Source organism: Lepisosteus oculatus, chromosome 4 (genome assembly GCF_040954835.1).
Source record: "Lepisosteus oculatus isolate fLepOcu1 chromosome 4, fLepOcu1.hap2, whole genome shotgun sequence".
NCBI lineage: Eukaryota > Metazoa > Chordata > Actinopteri > Semionotiformes > Lepisosteidae > Lepisosteus > Lepisosteus oculatus.
This window is the reverse complement of record NC_090699.1, coordinates 3,866,951-3,888,553: the sequence shown is the minus strand read 5'-3', so window position 1 is coordinate 3,888,553 and position 21,603 is coordinate 3,866,951. Positions and strand designations below refer to the sequence as shown.

Here is a 21,603-nt window from a genome sequence, read left to right as displayed (position 1 = left end):
CCCTAGTTTCCGGTCTGCTGTCCTTCCTGTCCCTCTCTTTCCCTTGGGCTATATTTTCGGGTCTTGCACTCTGTCCTCGCTCAGCATTGACGTTCGGATGTCCTGAGACCCGCCTAGCACCAGGGCGCCCCACGTCCGCTCCCTGAGGGCATAGGTTTCTATACGGGATTCCTGAACTCTTTGCACTAATGAGCCCGGGCCTTTTTCCCGTCTCGCCGCTACGCATATGGGTCTTTTTCCGCTCTTCTGCTCCCCACGGTTAGTCCCTTTGGACGTCCGTGACACTTCTGCTCCCCTCATCCCCGCTCCACTCCTATCACTGCACAGTTCTCGGCGTACAGAAGATGCCCCCCTGTTCTTTGGAGAGTTTGGCTGCTGACATGTTCTTCTAAAGTCATCGACTGTCTGGGGGTCTGTCTGTCAGACAGTCTGTTCAACCTCTGGCGGTAGGTGGTGAAGATAAGTGTTGAGGAAAAGCTGTTCTTATTTGATTGTTGGTCAATGTTTCAGGTTCTAACCACATCTTAGCTAAATAAACTAGATTGTACATTTGGGAGCAAGCAGAGTTGGGGATCACAGCCCCAGTAATGGAAATGAGCCACAACCCAGGTCGTGACTCCTTCCCTAGCAAGAATTTCAGCTCTAAAAACATATTATCAGAGTAAGCTGCACTGTCATAATAAGCCCTTTCTTTTTGCTCCTCACTGCATTGAAAAGGAAACACAATACTTGACCTCTGAGCCAGATCCCAAATCAGGCATTCAGCTGTCCTCTCAAATGTCCTCAGGCAGGCTTCTACATCGTCTTGGGGGGTCATCTTTTGCAAGATGTGAGAAGTTGGACCTGAACCTGAGTCGGAGTTTCTCAGAGGCTTTGGAGGTCTATCATCTGTCCTGTCATTTCCCAACAGTCTCTGGGTGGTCTCCATCTGTTCTCCAGGTAGTTTGCTGCCTTCTGGATCATGGAGAATTGGTCCTGCAGGGTAATGTTGGCCTGATGCTCTAATTCTTTGGCCTCTATTTGTACTGACACCTGTTCGGACGGCACACTCCAGTAGAGAGAGATTATCAGCCATGACGATGCCGTAAGAGACACAGCCCTGTGTTGTACACAACAATGTGATCGACTCTGAATTCACAGCTGCATCTTAACACCGATGTCTTTGTCTATATCCTGGGGAGCAGATAGAATATCGGTGAGGGCTCGTGCTTAAAAATTGAAAAGCTGTGAGGTGGATTTATTCCGTTGTCTCTATTAGAGAGAGGTGGCATCTTGGCTTGGCACATCAGCTTGACATCTTATACAGCAGCCCTTACAAGGCACCTCAATGACACAGATTCCCAAGCCTTGTAATTGCATTCCCAAGCGGGTGTCAAGACGATGAGAGGTGAGCCAGTTTTGTTATTCTGCTATAGCCTCTACTGGTGATCAGTATCAGATCAAAACAAAAAGAAAAGATCCCCTATTGTGCCAGAAAGCAAGGAGCTGTTGATGAATGTTCATAAACTGAGCACCATTAATGTAACTTTGATATGTAAAATGAAACCTGTTTTCTTTTGTTGACACAAGTCAATTTCATTATTAAAAAACTGACCTGAAAGACAAGACAGATTGTTCGGCATGATCAACAGAGTTCAGTCATGAATGAGGAACACACAGCTGGACTGATACTGATACCACCCTGATCTGTCCCTCGCTCCTGTACACTTGTACTGTCTTCGTGCTCTTTGCACACGAATCAGGTCTGCAGTTCCGGAAAGATCTGTGGGGAACTTTACAGGTGAGACTCTAGGACACCTAACACAGATGTCCTGCTCACTGCAGTGTCAGTCAGTGTGACAGTAGGTGAACAGAAGATTTGAGGGCTGTTCTATAGACTGGACAGAGCTGTGAGAGCAGATCTTGTCAGCACAGGATCTGGAGCTGTCAGGAGAGAGTAAAACAAAATACATAAAGTTTTTCTATGGTACAGATTAACATCATGAGTTCAGGCATCTGAAAATGTATTACAACATTCATATAACTACAAAGATCAACAACTGTCTGGAAAAAAAAACACAATCAAAGCAACAGAAAAAGAAAACAAGATTCAAACTCTGTCAACCCACCTGCTCTGCTGCCCTTGTTCACTGTTCAGACACAGACTCAGCTCAGTGGGAGTGTTGCTCTGCAGGCTGGGTGAGTCTGTGCTGAAAGAACAGGTCTGTGCAGGTAAAGTGAAAGAAGGAAGAGAACTGCGTCCCTGTAGCAGTGAACAGCAGTTACTGTGAATAAGATGGAGGATTAAACAGGAGAAAAGACTTCACCTTACAGCAGATAATAATAATTACAGACCAGCTCTGAGACAACACAGTGACTGATCCAAGAGGTGATCTATATGCTGAAGAAGATTCAGCATTCAAGTCTGAAGCTGCTGTGTACTGGAGTGACAGTGAGATCAGTCAGGTACAGCAGTGTGTGAGTGAACAGTCAGGTCAGAACTGAAGCTGCTGTGTGCTGGAGTGACAGTGAGATCAGTCAGGTACAGCAGTGTGTGAGTGAACAGTCAGGTCAGGACTGAAGCTGCTGTGTGCTGGAGTGACAGTGAGGTCAGTCAGATACAGTGATTGAAGTCAGTGACAACTATGTTTCAGTAAAGTTATTATTAAAGTGTACTGCCAGCATCTTTCAGAGACATTTGATCTCCATCAGTATTTCTTTATTTCAGAGATGATGTGTAAATAATAAGTGTTTTCTTATTTCAGAGATGGTGTCTGACCAGTCACAGTGGCTCTTTTTGACTCTGCTGTTTCTCCACCAGTCCTGTGTCTCAGGATCAGGTACAGAGAGACTCATTGGTGTTTTAAGTGATAACCTAACTGGACCTTGACCTCACACTAATGTCTAAAATTGCATATAAGGTCTTAGATCAAACTTCTGAAGCACATAATAAGAATGACAGAGCTGTTTTCGAAAAATAAGTTCCATAACCAAAGCCTTGCTTTACAATTTAAAGTGAGGATTACATGCTGATGGAATCTGCTGAGATCTAGATAATACAAATGAATCTTCAGTGTTGTTGACCCAGCAAAGACAAGAGTTTCTCTTGTGTGTGAAACCTATTGGACAAGTCAGTAGAAAGATACAACTGAATGAAGTCCCTAATGGACTGAACAGTCTGTTCTTGCTATCAGCTTTTCTTCTGTGTCTAGATGTTACAGAATATCTTAATTTGTGTTTAAAAACTTCTGCATAAATCCGTGAACCATTCAGGTCCCTGTAGAGAACAAACAGCTGTGCCTCCTTTGCTTATGGGTTCATCAACAGTTTAATCTGGGTTCTGTGTATGAAGTGTATCAGTATATACTTATGGGCTGAACAGTCTGTTCTTGTCATCAACCTTTCTTCTGCTCATGATGTTGTGTGTCAGTCTGGGATCAATGTCCTCCACTGAGTCACTCTGTCATCAGACCCCTGAGCACCTGAGAGATGAGCTGACAGACTCAGAGACAGTGTCAATCATGGCCAAGTCACACTGCTGACCTGAGAGCTGCTTCACACTCTCTGCCAGTCTGTGCCTCAGTGTGTGAGTTAATGTTGGCTACATCAGGTACTCATCACTTACAGAGGGAGTCCTGGAGTGACCCAAACCACACAGGACATTACAATGTGTCAGAAGTTTGTGTGTGGAAGATGGAGAGATGTTACAACTGACACTTGTTGAAGGAGCCTGACTGGATCTTGCCTGTAGTTCATCTTCATTCTGTTTTGTGTGTCTAGATGTTGGTGAATATCTTATTTTGTATTGTAAAAACTGCTGAATAAAACCTGGAATCATTCAAGTCCATGGCTACATCCCACTGTGCCTCCTGTGTTTATGTGTTCTGATTGTGTTGGAAGTATTACTCAGCAGTTTAATCTGGGTTCTTTATGTGAAGTGTTTCAGTAGATAAAGGACCCGAGGTCAGAGTCAGAGACACAGATAAAGAGCCTGATTTAACCCCCTACTGTCACTGCAGAGTAACAGACCCTCAGTGAACACAGTCACAGCTCTTCTATCAGGGAGTGAAGGTGAGGATCTGAGGGTCCTTGGTGAGAGATCCAGACCCCAGTTTGGGAAACACTGGTGTGAGGAAGAGGAGCAGATGGTGAGATGAGACTCACTGATCTTCAGTGCTCCTCAGTCACATGTGGGTCTGAATCAGTGATGGGCTGTTTGTAGAAAACACTGTGTGTCACTGAGCTGCTCTGCTTTATTCTGACAGTGATGAGTCTACAGTTTGTCTCAGAGTTTTTGTCTGTGTTGAGGTTGAAGACTCATGTCAGCTGTGCTCTTTCTCTTTCAGAGAGGTTTGACGTTCGAGGTCCAGCTGTTCCTGTGTTTGTTTTCCCTGGTGAAGACGCTGTCCTGCCCTGTTACCTCTCACCAGAGATCAGTGCTGTGGACCTAGAGATCAGGTGGTTTAGAAAGGATAACTTTGGCCGTGTGTGTTTGCATGAATCAGGCTGGTATAACTTTGAAGGACAGAGTCCAGCCTACAGGGACAGGGCTGGTCTATTCCCAGAGGAGCTCCACAGAGGGAATGTGTCTTTAACACTGAGAGATGTGAGACGCTCTGACCATGGACAGTACAAATGCATGGTGGGGTCTGACCTGATGGAGGATGACACTGTTATTGACCTGGGAGTGAGAGGTGAGTGACGTTCAGTTTGGTTTTCTCACAGTCAGTGTCAATACTACACAACACAACACAACACTACACTACACACTCCCAAGTCTGCACAGGCAGGGACATGAGAGAGCACTGAGCTTCCCGTGCTGTGATGTCAGCTCAGCTCACATTAACACACTCAGGGTCTATACAACACAACACAGTACAACACTACACAGTCCCAAGTCTGCACAGGCAGGGACATGAGAGAGCACTGAGCCTCCTGTGCTGTGTCAACTATGGGATTTAGTACACAGCTGTGTACTAAGATGCAGGCTAGTTAATACAGTACTATCTGGAGAACATCTCCAGCTCTGGGCTCAATTGGAATGATAAATCCTGTCAAACAAAGATGGAGAGCGGCTGAACTCGTGCTCAGTACAGTGCTGAAGGCTCAGCATTGTTGTTTTTCTAATTAACATGAATCAGAACATTTCAAATAATCTAACCAGAAAGTGAATATTTAGGCCACAATGTAGAATAATTACTTTGTCTCATGTTTATATATAACTGAATATCTCTGACAGCTTAATCTAATTAATTTGTGACCTGCATCCTGCTTAAAAATACATGAAGAGGATACATTACTAACACGATTCTCAAATTGCAATTAGCCACTAAAGAAACAATAAGAAACTTACTCAGACGAATAAGCAAACCCATCACTACTTTGGTTTTATGTATAGTGGATTTCATCAACAAGTAAAAAACAAATTTAACTTAGGATACTTCTGTAACAGACCTTTCATTTCAGTTTATTGTTGTTAATCTGACCTTGTGAGTCTTTGGAATTTTGTCTGCAATACTATAAATGTAAGCACTTTTACGGCTTTATTTGTTGCTCTTCATCTAAGAGTTTTTAATTTATGTTTTGCTGATCTTCTCCATTTGAGATAGTGAGTGAGATAATAATAATAATAAAAAACTTTATTTTATATAGCGCCTTTAAAGGTGGCTTCTCAAAGCACTTTACAGGATGACAACAACAATAAGTAAGGAGAATACACAAGATAAAACACAATTACAATATATAGAGGAGACCGTGGATGGTGGTACTAAGAAAGCAGAGGGGTGAAGAGTGGAACAGTTCAGTAAAGGCGTTTCTGAAGAAGAGGGTTCTGAGTCTGGATTTGAAGGAGTTTAGAGAAGGTGACTCTCTGATATCCTTGGGGAGAGAGTCCCAGAGCTTGGGGTATAACAGGAGAAGGCCCTGTCACCCATACAATGTAGACGGGCCTGGGGGACAGTCAGGAGATCAGAATTAGAAGAGCGAAGGTTGTGAGGTGGGGAGCAGGGCGATAATAGTTCAGACAGGTACTGAGGCGCCGAGCCATGCAGAGCCTTATAGGCGTAGATAAGTAAGATAGGGGGATGTTGAACACTGACTGACAACGGAAAGTACTGCATATGTCTTACAGCAGATTAGCAAATCATTACAAAAGCACCAGCTAATATCCAATAGTGTGAGCAATTTTATTTCTTGAACAGAATTAGCGTTAATATAAGCTGTTGGTACATAATAGTGGACAAAGTAAAAAACAAATTTAAATTTAGGAGACTTCTGTAAGAGAGCTTTCTCACTTCAATTTATTATTGTTAATACAGTATGTCCTTGTGTAAAACAGCGTTTTGCTCGCCTCTCTCTGGGTCTGTGTACCAGTCCAGTGAGAGTCACACCGTCACTGCGGCGTGTGTACCAGTCCAGTAAGAGTCACACCGTCGCTGGGTCTGTGTACCAGTCCAGTAAGAGTCACACCGTCGCTGGGTCTGTGTACCAGTCCAGTGAGAGTCACACCGTCGCTGGGTCTGTGTACCAGTCCAGTGAGAGTCACACCGTCGCTGGGTCTGTGTACCAGTCCAGTGAGAGTCACACCGTCGCTGGGTCTGTGTACCAGTCCAGTGAGAGTCACACCGTCACTGGGGCGTGTGTACCAGTCCAGTGAGAGTCACACCGTCGCTGGGTCTGTGTACCAGTCCAGTGAGAGTCACACCGTCGCTGGGTCTGTGTACCAGTCCAGTGAGAGTCACACCGTCGCTGGGTCTGTGTACCAGTCCAGTGAGAGTCACACCGTCGCTGGGTCTGTGTACCGGTCCAGTAAGAGTCAAACTGTCACTGGGCCTGTGTACCGGTCCAGTGAGAGTCACACTGTCACTGGGTCTGTGTACCAGTCCAGTGAGAGTCACACTGTCACTGGGGAGTGTGTACCAGTCCAGTGAGAGTCACACCGTCACTGGGTCTGTGTACCAGTCCAGTGAGAGTCACACCGTCACTGGGTCTGTGTACCAGTCCAGTGAGAGTCACACCGTCACTGGGTCTGTGTACCAGTCCAGTAACAGTCACACCGTCCCTGGGTCTGCGTACCAGTCCAGTGAGAGTCACACCGTCACTGGGTCTGTGTACCAGTCCAGTGAGAGTCACACTGTCACTGGGGAGTGTGTACCAGTCCAGTAAGAGTCACACCGTCACTGGGGAGTGTGTACCAGTCCAGTAAGAGTCACACCGTCACTGGGTCTGTGTACCAGTCCAGTGAGAGTCACACCGTCGCTGGGTCTGTGTACCAGTCCAGTGAGAGTCACACCGTCGCTGGGTCTGTGTACCAGTCCAGTGAGAGTCACACCGTCGCTGGGTCTGTGTACCAGTCCAGTGAGAGTCACACTGTCACTGGGTCTGTGTACCAGTCCAGTGAGAGTCACACCGTCGCTGGGTCTGTGTACCAGTCCAGTGAGAGTCACACCGTCGCTGGGTCTGTGTACCAGTCCAGTGAGAGTCACACCGTCACTGGGGAGTGTGTACCAGTCCAGTGAGAGTCACACTGTCGCTGGGTCTGTGTACCAGTCCAGTGAGAGTCACACTGTCACTGGGGAGTGTGTACCAGTCCAGTGAGAGTCACACTGTCATTGTGGTCTGTGTACCAGTCCAGTGAGAGTCACACTGTCATTGTGGTGTGTGTAGTCTGACACAGCCTGGCTCTCGACTGGATGAGCCTCCTGTTCGTCTCCAACACCTTCCACACCTTCCAGCTGTTTCACCAGTGTTATAACTGGACCACAGCCGAAGAACTGTCACAAATGATCACTTTTAAAAAGATGCCAATAAGAGTTTTTTTTCTTTAACATACCCTTAAATTTTCCAAAATAACTTACAGTATTATCTGTACTGCCAATTCTTGATTATCCCATGATAACTACAAGTATAGAGTCATATAATTATACAAATACAATAAAATACAATAACCTATTCATTTTCTCAGAACACATGTAAGATGTGAGAGAACATATTTAAAATTTACACCCCATCTAAATATGTATTTCAGTTCTCTTCACTCCCCCGTATATCTGATAATTTACTATTTCATATTTACTATTGTTTATTTCTTTCTAAAGGCTCCACATACAGCTACAAATAAATCTATACACTAAAGTTCATAATGCACTAAGAAATGACACTTATTGATAAAAGAATGTATTAATAAACTGCATTATTAATAAATGTGGTGTGACTGAAAACCAATTTTAGTTAAATATTACAATAATTTTCCAAGAGATGGAATTCATTCCATGGTGACAATATTGTTTCCACTACTGTATGATTAGAAATGTTCTTATGTGATCCAGTGTTCTGTTCAGTAAACTACTAATTTGCTCAAACCATGTGAACAGGTGGTTTAAGTCCCCTACCTCTAGAGGGCAGCAGCTGTTACTTTGGGTCCGTTGTGATTAAGAACAGGTTTAGTATGGAGCTACAGTCTAATTTCAGTGGTCAATTGGTCTGAAGGAGGAGCAGTAGTTTGGTAGGAGCTGCATGTTAAACTGGGGCTGAACTCCAGTTAGTTACTGCTTCCAGTCTGTTGTAATTGACCCCTAGTGTCTCGGCTCCTGACAGATCCCACAGGAGCAGCAAAATTTCACATCACCTAATCATCAACACAACACAGCTGAGCACAGCACTACACAACACACAACACTACACATCACAGTAGAACTCAACTCAGTCATACAGCAACACCAACTCAACACCACGAAGCGCATTACAACTCAACACTGTTTCAGCGCGGCTTGGTGATGCAGACTGACAGGGACCCAGGTGCAGGGACTCGGGGATCCTCAGCAGCTGGCAGAGAAGGAGCTGGAGACTCACCAGAGACAGCCGGACAGGAACAGGGATGAGACTGGGATATGGCAGACTGAGGAAAGGATTAGAGAAACTGAAAGCAGGCGGCTGTGGGAAGATCAGGGCTTGAATGCAACAAGAGTTCAGAAAGATCAGGTTCCATGTCTCAGATCTCGGGTCTCGGGTTACAGATTTTTTATTTCATATTTCAGGTCTTGGCTCCCAGGTAACAGGATTCAGGTCTCAGATCTTAGATTTCATGTTTCAGGTGTCAGGTGTCAGGTATCAGTTCTCAGGACTCAGATCAGGTTTCAGGTTCCAGGTTCCACATCTCAGGTTTCGGAATATTTCAGGTTCTGAAACATTGCATAGTGCGTTGCAAAACAAAAGACATCTACACCACCTATTGAACAGAATGCTACACTGACAGTACACATCACTCAGAAAATCAAGTCTTGTTCCAGTCTTGTGTCACTGTGAAACTGATCCCCCTCTCCTACACACTGACAACACTGATACTTCAACTCAGTTCATTTGTTGATAAATTAACTATATTCCTGAACAGAGAAGCTGCATTTGTAAAAAAACCTAAAAAACAAATAACTTTAAAATGTTGATTCTAAACATGTCTATAATTTATAGCTACATTTTCTTATATAACGTCTATAAGCAAATAATGAATACAACTGCATTTACTCCAGTGTACTTTCATCAGCTGTGAAATGTCTCCTGTTGTGTTGAATCCACAGCCCTGGGCTCCCAGCCCTCAGTGTCTCTCCACTCCCCTGGAGGAGATCAGGCCCAGCTGCTGTGCAGATCAGAGGGCTGGTTCCCTCAACCTGCAGTGATCTGGACAGACAGGGATGGAAACGAGGTGACATCACAGCCACCCACAGTGGACACGGACAGTCAGGGGCTCCTCACTGTCAGCAGCTACATCCCAGTCAAACATGAGTCCAACATCTTCTCCTGCCTGGTGAGAAGTGCTCTTCCTGAGCCAGACTGGGGATCTCAGCTCCACATACCCAGTGAGTTTTAAACATGAACACTGGAGCTCACCTGTAACACAGCTGAGGTATAACACACACCCAGGATATAACACACCTGGGACACTGAGCACAACCTTCACTAGGAGCTTATTATGAAAGAACTGAAAATTCATTGTATTATATAAATACTTCCAGAAATATTTAATACATAATAAAGGTATCTTGATAACTAACTTCTTACTACATGTGATGTCACTGAAGGAGGAGCTGAGCAGCGGTCTGTGGGAGTGAAGTGAACCCGAGTGCAGGAGGGGAGTAGACTGGAGAGGGGACAGGCGGCACAGTGTGTGCAGTAAACACACAGGAGTGAGATCAGGCGGTGTGGTGTGTGCAGTAAACACACAGGATTGAGGACAGGCAGTGTGGTGTGTGCAGTAAACACACAGGAGTGAGGACAGGTGGTGCAGTGTGTGCAGTAAACACACAGGAGTGAGGACAGGAGGTGTGGTGTGTGCAGTAAACACACAGGAGTGTGGACAGGCAGGCAGACACAGTCCAGGGTTGTGGCCCTGTGAAACAGGTGTCAGATCCAAGAAAGCATGGAAGCGAAGCACCAGGAGAATCTGAATCTGAGGTCACACAGGCAAAAAGAGTCCACAGCAGAATCCAGAAGACGAGGTCAGGATGAAGCAGGGTAGAAACCAAGTGAACACAGATGAGTGTAACAGGCACAGGGGTGATCCGGGAACAAGGTCAGGAATCCAAATGAAGCACAAGCTGGGGAAACAGGAACTGTAGCCCTGAAAGCTCAGGGTGCTGTCAGAGCAGAGTTTAAATATCCTGACCAATCTGAGGCTGCTTGAGCAGAATCTGTGCAGGTGATCCAGGTCTCCTGTCCGATTGCATATTCATGTCAACCAGCACTGATTGACAGTAGAGAAGGGGCATGGTCACTACAGCATGAAACTTATATGTTTTATTCTGAAGATGAAACTATTCATTTATTCTGTTTTCCAGGAGACTTTTTCCCTGCTCCCTCTGGATGGATGGTGGCTCTCTTCCTAACAGCAGCTGTTACTGTAGCAGCATCAGTACTTGTAGTGATCCAGTGGAGAAGAATGGACAGTATGTGCTCATTATATACGTGTTTGTATATTATATACTGCTATTCATTAGAGTCCATTAATGACAAGTCAGTGTTACAGAGGATAATGAAAAAGAAATCAACGGCGAGATAAACAGTAGATTTTCACTCTGTTCTGAAATGAAGGGACAACAATGGCCTGAAAGTCTGAGAGACATGGTGATACACGAGATGAAGAGCATCAGTGCTCAGAGAAGTACAGTATCTCACACAGGGTGAAAGACTCACAGACCTCACTGCAGTCTGGGCTCAGTACATGACCAGTGCTGACAGCAGAGCCCTGCCTGTAGGAGTGTCCAGTGTCTGTTCTGTGTCACTTCTGCAGATGATCCTGTAGTGAACACAGGGACAACACACACTGCAGTTCACCTGTAATCCCTTTCCTTTCAAATTTAATACATTTGAGTAGAGTTTACTAAAATAAATACATTCACTTAATTTAATAAAATAATATATCAGTAGAGACTAAATACAGAGACAAGGAAAATAAAAAAACAGACTGAGCTCCATCCAAACATTTTCTTACCTCTTACTCCTGGTGAAGGACACTGTGGTAACAGCTTGAGCAGAGCAGACCAGTCTCCAGCTCCTCCTGGGGGATTCCCAGCTGAGAGATATAACTCCTCCAGTGTGTCCTGGGTCTGTGCTGGGTCTCCTCCCAGTTTGCCCATTACACCTCCAGCAGGAGGAGCCTGGAGGGGCTTCCTCACCAGATACCTGAACCAGCTCAACCAGCTCCTCTCGATCCAGAGGAGCAGTGACTCTGCTCCAAGGTCCTCCCAGACTGCTGAGCTCTTCACTCTGTTATCACAGTCAGAGGAGACAACATCATCCTCAAACAGCAGAGACGCAGCCCTAAGACCCCCAGACTGGATTCACTCCAAACCTCGAATGAGCCTTGATATCCTGTCCTGAAGATTACTGTAAACTCACATCACTGAATCCACACAACTGCAGGATCCAGTCATCTGTCCAGTCTGTGCATGTGAGGATCAAGTGTATCTGCTGACACAGTGATCTATTCATCTGTAGTTCTGACCCCTTAAATACCCAGTATACTCTCTGGGTTCTGATTAGAGACCTCTAATCTCATGTGGAGCTCATATTCCAGCTTCACTTCGTGACTGATATCACTGATCTTACTGCTGGGTGGGGATCCTAAATCAGGTGATACTGCAGGATCCACTGTCTTACTGATACATGAGGTCAAGGGTCAGGATGTGTCCGCTGTGTTAAAGTCAGATCCCTACAGGGCAAGCCTGGAGCACAGGGAGAGGAGGGGGAAGTGGCTATACAGTATGTATATATATACACACTCTGAATATATGTATGCATGAAATATCTTCATTTTCACCATAGTCAAGACAATTCAAACAGACCCCCATATCCATATCTTCCAGCCCATTTTACACCCCGATGGCAGAGACTGACTTTCTCTCAGTCTGTCAGTCATGAGCTCTGTTTTCATTGGTCAAACATGATCATGTGACAAGAGGGGGTGGGACAACCCTTAAAGTGGAAATCACAGATGATATGTAGAGAATGCCAGACCTTCTAATCGATCACAGAAAAATGACTAAAGAGGTGTCAGTTGTGAGGAAGTGCACAGCAGAAAAAGCTATAAATTAACTACTAATGCGGGCTGAATGAGCAGCAATGTTTCCTATTGTTGTGTAACTTAAGTTATTTTGTTCAGTGAAATATAGAATGTGTTATAATAGAAAAAAATATCTAAAATAATTTTCCAGATTCTGCAGCCTTAATTCTGTGTAACTGATTCCTTTGTTTGTGTTTCTTTGCAGGGGAAGAGAAACTCGCTGGTGAGTGAATCAGTTAGACAATCTGTACACTGTGTGACAGCACTGACTGTACTGAACACACTGACTTATTAACAGTCTGTGATGCAGTGTGAAGCCACTGTGCGACTGTGATTAACAGTGTCTGTGATCCTGTGTGGAGCCACTGTGTGACTGTGATTACCAGTGTCTGTATCTCTGTGTTCCAGTGTGTGACTGTGAATAACAGTGTCTGTGTCTCTGTGTTCCAGTGTGTGTCTGTGATTAACAGTGTCTGTATCTCTGTTTCAGAATGGAGGTGGATCTGCAGTGCTGCAGGTAAGTCTGTCTTCTCTTGATAACAGAGGCACCTGTGGTACAAAGATATTAAGCTTGCTCTCCATGGTTGTTGCATTTAGTCTCAGAAGGTCTTTGTAGTTTGAGATTGTTGTTTTGGTGTGTACACTGAAGTAGATGTATTTCAGTCTTCTGTTTCTTTAACAACCTATATTAATACTGTTATAATTAATAAGTGGGATACTGTGAAGATCAATCCAAGCTTCATGGTGTGAATTTCTGTTTCTAAACTGTGTTCCAGTCTAATGGTCAGTAAGAGTCTCTCCTGAAGGGACTGACAGTGTAGAAAACTCATTTTCCCTGAAGGCCATGTGCTCTGGTCTCTGCTCACTCCTGACTGAGGATCTACAGGCTGAATGTGGCAGAACCCGGGATTTGGGAATAACTGTGGAATATCAGGAGGAATCAGGAATAGAGCCACTCATAACAAAACAGCTGTCCAAATCCTGTGGAACAACACTGTTACAGACTAGATAAAAATGATGTTGCAAGGCACTCTTCACATAAATATATCTGAGGTCTCCTGCAGCTTGTTGTCCTCTGTGTCTCTCTCTCTTACTCTGGGCTCTCCTGCAGCTTGTTGTCCTCTGTCTCTCTCTCTCTTACTCTGGGCTCTCCTGCAGCTTGTTGTCCTCTGTCTCTCTTTCTCTTACTCTGGGTTTTAAAAAAATATCTTCCCATTCCATGTTTAAAAAAAAGTTTCCTATCTGAAAATGACATAAACTAGATTTGACTCCCTGTAAACCAGTCCTGGTACCTGGGGACAATTTTTGCTGTCTGTACCTGTTTAACTACCGTATGTCTCCTAACAGCAGTGCCCTTTTTCAGATTACCGTACGTCTTGTAAGACAGGGCCAAAACACAGAACATAAAACAAACCCTCTTTTTCTCTGTTTTTATATATCCTGATTTACAGGAGGATGTATCAAGTAAGAAAAGTTTATTTTCATCTGGGCATGAATGTTTTTCCCCATATGCTCCCCAGTCTCAGTGTGTGTTTCAGTCTATACAGCCCCTGCAGTGTATAAATGGGGAGTGAAGGCAGGTCTGGTCAGGCTTGTCTGAAGGCACAAGAGAAGCATTATCTCTCTTAAAGGGCTTTAAAGTTGGTGCTAAATCCTTGGAAGTAAGTTGAGGGTTTTTTGCAATATAAGGATTATTTTTCTGTTTTTCTCCATGGTTAGGATTGTTTTTCTTTTTGTACAGTTTGTGGCCTTTTTCATCTTGTTTGGTGTTTCGTCCCTCTTTTGCTTTGCTTCTCCATTGAAACTGCAGCTACACTTTGTCTTTTTCCCACTGTGCTGCGCTAGGAAATCAGACCCTTCCCACTGCGCTCCCTGAGGCTGTGATTGAACTGGGAATAAACCTGAGAGCTGTGAGCTCTACTGAGACAGGCTGCAGTGATGGGGGTTCAGTAAGAGACTCAGTGGAGTGTTTGTCTCAGAATAGATCAGTCATTTCAACATCAGTTCATTAATCTCTACTGTCAGTAGAGATTGGGGTTTTTACCTCAGATTTGGGTTTGTCTTCACAGGGCAGGGGGAGTAAATTTAGCTTCTGTGTTTCCATATCAGACAGGTCTTTATCTCCTTAGTGTGACACAGTGACTGTGTGTCTAAGAATGTTTCAGTTTTCCTTTTTCCATTATATTTTCTTCTGTAAAAACGAGCACTATGCAGTCTTTGAATTCAGCACTTTTTTATTCTGCATCGTCAGGAACATGGTCTCAGAGAAGATGAACGAGCTGCTGAACTGGGATTTGAAATAAACCGGTTTAACAGACAGGCTGTCCAGTTTCTTACAGTATACAGGTCGTTGTGGTGGGTTGTGAAGTGTTTGAAAGCGAGTGGTCGGGCTGTAGTTTCTCCTGCAGTCCGGTCGGTCCTGTGTTTATTAATAATGTCGTTTAAAAACATAAATTTTCATCGCTGTGAAAACAAGTGTTTAATGTTTGTATTTAGAGGATATTGGGGATCACTCCCATGTGTAACACTAGTGAAACAGTGAAGAAGATGTCGTTTCTCTGGAAGGGAAGAGCAGTCATTAGTAATTGACTTGTGTTTCTCTCTCGGTGTGTTTGGGGACAAAGACATTTCACAGTCTGATGGAGTTGAGTTGGACTGTGATCGGCATGAGCCTGTTGTGATGTTTGTGTTTTATTCCCCAGCTGCTGTGACTCTGGACCCTGATACAGCTCACTGTGAGCTCAGCCTGTCTGAGGATGGGAAGAGAGTGAGACGGGGACAGAGGAAGAGTCTCTCTGACAATCCTCACAGATTTGATTACTGGCCCTGTGTCGTGAGCAGGGAGGCCTTCACCTCAGGGAGACACTACTGGGAGGTGGAGGTGAATGACTGGTGGAGAATAGGAGTGACCAGAGAGTCTGCAAAGAGGAAAGGATATTTCAGCTTCTCTCCCCAGCGGGGTTACTGGTGTGTGAGATCTGACTGGTCTGTTTTCTCTGCTCTCACTGACCCTGTGACCCCTCTCCCCCTCAGTCTGCTGCCCAGGAAGCTGGGGGTGTGTGTGGATATTGAGGAGAGGAAGGTCTCCTTTTACACAGTGGAGTCCAGAGCTCATGTCTACACTTTCACTGACATGGTCTTCCCTCAGGGGGAGAAGATCTATCCTGTCTTTGGTACTGGGGATTCGGATAAAGACCTTGAGCTGCTGCCTGCTGTCAGTGTGGAGATTAAACCCGTCACTGACTCATGAACACAGGCTGACTCTCTCCCAGCTCTCTGTCCACTGCTCACACTGGGAGACGGGTTTACTGACGGGCAGTGAGGTGAGGTCAGAAATATAGTAGTAATTTTAGATGATGACGATGTTGTGTTGTGTTTAAATATTGTTCTCGCGTTATATTACAGTAAAAGTTTTAAACGGGAAAAATAACATGTACAAGAGAGGGCGAGATAACTCGCTACCAGCCTGCTGTACTCCTGACTTGTAAATATCTCTGGAAACCCTGCTGTGTTTTTCTCTAATTTTGAGTGAGTCTCTCCTGCGCGCGCCGGTGACTGTGAAGCTGCCAGAACGGGGAGGGACCCGCTGACGTCACCACAGCCAGGAGGAATAGGGACTGTGACGCAGACAGGAAGTGGCTCAGGGTGGTTATGGGAGTTGTAGTTTATCACCAGCGCTGTGTCTGTGAGCAGCTCCAGCCAGTCTAATACCCAGCTCCCTTTAATACAGGAATACATGACTATATTCAGTATTTTATGTTCGTTTGGGGTTTATTTTTACTGTGGTGGTTTGTGAGAGACGTTTTATTTGATCTCTGATCGTGATCCAGGGAAAAGTGTGGTGTGGATACTTCTTTTCTAGTCTTTTCTTTATTTTATTTCCCAATAAAGTTTGGTAATGGGCCAGTGAAAGCTCTGCTTTCCTTCATATGAAAGCCAGGGGCAGTTTTTTTTTCTTCAGAGACAGAAACTTGGGCTCTGTGTCAGTCTTATCTTCCGTCCTGCCGTTTGGACATTTCATGTGGACGATTCTCTGTCCACAGAGGGACTGTGTCGTGAGAGGTAGTTTTAACACACTCCCTTGTGCTCTGGTTAGTGTGGTAATTGTGAGACGCTCCCTAGAGCAAGCGGGTTAGAAGATGGCGACAGACCTGCTGTTCAAGTAAGCAGTGAAGTTCGACTCATTCCTGGTGTTGTGTTCAGCTGTGTTTAATATATATAAACTAACCCGAAACACGAGAGACTGCACCGGGAGATTACTGCACCGCTTCGGCAGTTTGTGTATTCAACATCATTATCTGAGGGGTTATTTTTGAAACTTTGGCATGTACAGTATATAAATATATTTCATTTCGCTTATTTTAGTTCCTCTGTCCTGGAACAAAACGCGCTACAATTCGTTACTTGTTGCCACTTTTGTTTTAATCCTAGCCGTGTCCAAACTCTCAGAACAAACTGAAAAGCTTCCAGTTAGGACTCTTAATACTGCATCTCCGACCACATTTGAAATATTTCACTTTGTTCACTTTGTGACGCAGTGCTGTACCGCGGGAAAACACTGTTGACAAAATGAGTATCGAACTTCGACCTGTTCAATTATTCTCTTAGAAATACATTTTATTATACAAATAAATTCAACTGCTTGACTAAAAATGTCTCTATGACTACAATGTTGTAAAAACAATGTTGTAAAAGGTCTGTTCCATATTAGACAGGTCTCAACTAAAATACTTATTATAATTTAAATAATTATAATAATTATAATTAAAATTTAGTCCGCTAGACTAAATTAAATGTTGGTGACTAGAAAGTGACTGACTAATAGATACAGACTGTGTCCCACACTGACAGGCTGAAGGAACTGAATCTCTTTAGTCAGAAGGGAGGGTCCCACACTGACAGGCTGAAGGAACTGAGTCTTTTTAGACTGAAGGCAGTGTCCCACACTGACAGGCTGAAGGAACTGAGTCTCTTTAGTCTGAAGGCAGTGTCCCACACTGGCAGGCTGAAGGAACTGAGTCTCTTTAATCTGAAGGGATTGTCTCACACTGACAGACTGAAGGAACTGAATCTCTTTAGTCAGAAGGGAGTGTCCCACAGTGAATCTGTATCTAGTGAAGCAGTCTGTACAGTAAAGTCTCATTTCAGTTATTGGTTCTATAGCGTAACATTTAGAGATGCGCAGTTAAAACATAGTTTTTCCGTTTTTAAAGTGCAAATGTTTTTGCAAAATGTATGATGTTTTTCTGTGTCTGTCAATGACATTTCTGTACTTAGCAATCAGCTGACAACTGTATTTACTGCACAGGACCTCCCACTGGTCATGTTAGTGGCCTGTCTTTGATGGTGTTGAGGTGCTGTATCCCCTGTGTGTTCAGGAAAGGAGAAGGAGGAGAACTCATAGACTCACAGGACACTTCCAGGAGAGAAGCTGTGCAGGGCGTTGCTCTGAGACTCCTGTCAAGATTCTGATCCCCCAGTAAATAAACCTGTGAACTCTGATTTTGCTGGTTTCTTGCCTAAATAATGCTTTTACATATGAAGTAATGTGGTTATACATGAAACAATGTTATACAGTACAATAATCATTTTAAATTTTAAAGACTGAATCAAAGTAAAATGATTACAGTGTCTTCACTTTTCATTTAAAAAGCAGTCCGCCATACATGAACATTTTTCCTACCATAATCACCCCATTAATACAGACACACTGACTGGACAATCCAATACATTAACACTGCACTGAGAGAGATAGGGGTTAATACAGACACACTGACTGGACATGAACACTGCACTGAGAGAGAGGGGTTCACACAGACACACTGAGTGGACACTCCAATACATTAACACTGTACTGAGAGAGAGGGGTTCATACAGACACACTGACTGGACATCCAGTACTGCTCCACACTTTCCAAATATACATCCAGCAGGTCAGGTCCCAGCACAGCCCAGAAGGCACGATAGAATTCAGCTGGCAGGCCATCGAGGCCAGGGGTCTTGCCATTGCTCAAGCCACTGAATGCAGTGGAGAGTTCATCCAGGGAGAGAGGCCTCTGCAGCCCTGCCCTCTCCTCTTCGGGGACCTGTGGAAGGTCATCAAGGAACCTGCGTGTGCGGACCGAGTCCTCACTAGCCTCGCTGGAGAAGAGCGCTTTGTAGAACTGCACGGTCCTCTCCTGGATCTGCCCAGCCTCGTGCAGCTCCTGCCCTGTCTCCGAGCGCAGGCAGTGGCATCTGCCGGCTCTGGCCCGGTTTCTTCTCAAGGCCTAAGGGGGGGGTTAATACAGACACACTGACTGGACACTCCAGTATATTCTCACTGGGGAACTGGGAACCCCAACCACAAGTATCATTTTGTATGAAGAACCTTGATAAAAGCACTGTCCACACTGGGGCGTCTGTGTTCCACTCTGTGACCTCAGAACTTGACCTCATACCCCAGACTCACCTGTCCCAGCTGCGTTGCCCCAGCCAGTGACCCAACACTGAGCTCCAGTGGGGAATGAGACTCTCTCCCGAGCCAGGCAGATGGGCTGGATGTAGTCAGTGAAGGAGACCTTGGTGTCCAGTTTCAGGAGGGCGATGTTGGTGCCACCAAGCTGGCTGGTTTGGACACTCTGGACCCCCAGAGATCTCTCCAAGGGGTTTGAGCCGTTCTACGTCAGTCTTCCCAGGATCACTGTCCACTCCTGGACAGTCACCGGACCGGAGGGATATAGAGGAGGGAGTACAGATATACTGGACTGCACAATAGTGAAGAGAAACTCATAGATACACAAGAGTGACGTTGACCTCATTGTCACTCAGTCTAAAGTCCTCTAACATTGTCTGGATTCTTGTTAGAGTGTTTAAAAGAACCACATCGCTGTCAATCTCTGCCAATTAATTCCATCTATCTGGGTCTGAATTATATCCACTAATGTGGATTGTAAGCGTGTGAATTAAAAGTAAAACTCATGACTCTTACTTTGGTAAGTCATCATTGTTGCTCTCTGAAGGGGTTGTTCTGTTGTGTAACATTATTCTTGTCGTTTTGGCTCTGGTCATGGTCCTGACCTGGTCTCAAGGTGTGTCCAATCGCATATGTATCAGTATCTGAAAATGACTCCGATCCTGAGACTCTCTTTTGATATTCATGTTGTTACGACCCCAAGTGTCTAGGGGTAAAGGGGTGTAACAGTTAGGATAATTTTGGAAGCAGGTGGGTTCTGGTGAGGGACTAGGAAGCATGTCAACAAGGGTCGGTACAGAAGTGTTGATTTTAAGGTGAATAAGTGAGTGGTATGTGATAGGACACAATAACACACAGGGAGAAAGTACAAAGAGACGAACAGAAACCAGCAAAACCTCAAAGCCAAAGCTATACAAAAAGACACACAAAACAACACCAAGTGGGACCAAAGTCAAACGAAAGGCCTTTTCCTTCTGAGGGCCTCCATGTTTTATACTGAATAAGATGAGTTGTGATTGGTCAAGAAGGTAATTGAAGATGATGTCATGCAGAAACAGTGGTGTAATGATGGACCAATGGGGAAGGGAGAACAATTAAACAACAAAACCACACATAGACCACACACTGGGAAGTAACACTCTTTGTGATTGAATATATACCTATTGTACTCCTATTGTACTCTGCTAACCCTCACTATATTCACATGTTTTAATAAATGTATCTCATGTACTAGAATCCATGTGTGTGTTGCTATTTTCTAATAGTCATCAAATAATCTTCTTGTGATTTACTGCTACAATTAATACAATCAATTCACTGCACCAATTAATAACTATCTCAGTAAATGCACAAAACCCCTACATTTACTGTAGGGGATGTTCCAGACTGAGGATGGCTCAGATTGAAATGAAAGTCGATGGCACAGAGTAGTCAATGTGAGAGGAGCACTGCAGGTTCTGTACACGAGCTGAGAGAAAGAAACAGCTCCACTTGCTCTTCAATGTGTAGTGCAGTGTGCTTGCTTGTTAAGCTACAGTGCTGTGCAGGCTGATCAGTGAGGATGAAGATGCTCAGACAGGAACTGGATGCTGCCCTGCGGGAAGCCAAACAGTTGAGACAGAGCAGGCGTTCCTCACCGCGGAGCAGTCCGGAGCGCTCGGTGAGCCGGGAGCGAAGGGGTCCGCCTGAGAGAGAGTTCTCCTGGCCAGGGTCATCATGGTAGATCGCCGAGCCCTGAACGCTAGGGCGATTCAATTAGGGCACAGACCTCCTGACCACAATCTCCACCATCCCTGTGTCAGCGGAGAAGCTAGGAAAATGAACCTCCATTCGCTGAGACAGCTGGTGAAGGATATAGAGAGATTGGACCTGACAGTGTCAGAGAGTAATGTTGAGAGTTGCATCGATGAGCTCAGGTCCTCACTGCGGTTTGTGCCAGAAGCCACAGAACAAGAGAAGGTGCTGCTGGGGAGAAAAACGACCAGCAGAGCCGTACGTGAGTGGATGGCTAGGCAGGGAAAGAGGTCTGTAATGACTTTGAGGAGCTGTGCCGAGCCCTGATCCAAGAGTACAGTGTGTTTATCAGCCAGACATCTGCTGTAGCTGGCGCCCATCACGTTAACCACGAGAGAGCTGAGTCCCCTCGCGAATATTATAAGAGACTTAGTTTGCAGGGCAAAATTATGAGGGTTGTGAAGAGAATGCAAATTTCAAGGGCTTATTCCTTGCCAATCTCCACCCATCAGTCAGAGAAATGATCGTGATGCCTGCTGATGAACAGACCATGAAAATGACTGATATGAGGAGATCAGCGCAGAAAGCCTGGGAGAATGAGGTCCACAGTCCCTCAGAGAGAAACGCTGCTGAAGAGACTTAGACTTAACGCTGCATGAGACTTAGAGTGGAACCTGGTGCATTAGAAATATCCAGCTACACACAAGATCAGGCCAGGATCACACACAGAGTGTGGGTACCGCTTATGCTGGGGCCAGTGAAGGTGGTGGCTGCTTATTGGCCAGGACCTGCTCCACTGGCTGGATTGCCAGCAAAGGAAATGGTGGCTCAGGTCAAGACCCCTAAGCCTGTTGTACAGAAGGAAAGGGGGGTCAATGGCTAT

At 45.0% G+C, this 21,603-nt stretch overlaps 3 protein-coding genes across 6 annotated transcripts in view; 1 reads left to right on the top strand and 2 right to left on the bottom strand.

Moving 5' to 3' along the window:
- The window catches only part of LOC138238055 (butyrophilin subfamily 1 member A1-like), a 143,387-nt gene that overhangs the window by 16,756 nt on the left and 105,028 nt on the right, over positions 1-21,603 (bottom strand). The window lies entirely within an intron of this gene.
- LOC138238056 (butyrophilin subfamily 2 member A2-like) overlaps positions 1-21,603 on the top strand; it is a 223,328-nt gene that overhangs the window by 136,813 nt on the left and 64,912 nt on the right. For 2 of the 4 annotated variants that reach the window (XM_069187883.1, XM_069187884.1), the window contains exons 9-10: positions 12,738-12,755; positions 13,023-13,049. In XM_069187883.1, coding sequence (XP_069043984.1) covers positions 12,738-12,755; positions 13,023-13,049 — 45 coding nt within the window. Of the gene's footprint in view, positions 1-12,737; positions 12,756-13,022; positions 13,050-13,983; positions 14,193-15,234; positions 16,029-21,603 lie in introns of those variants that run through there. The other 2 variants (XM_069187882.1, XM_069187885.1) reach the window with 2 other exon arrangements.
- LOC138238054 (butyrophilin subfamily 1 member A1-like) overlaps positions 1-21,603 on the bottom strand; it is a 149,354-nt gene that overhangs the window by 102,276 nt on the left and 25,475 nt on the right. The window lies entirely within an intron of this gene.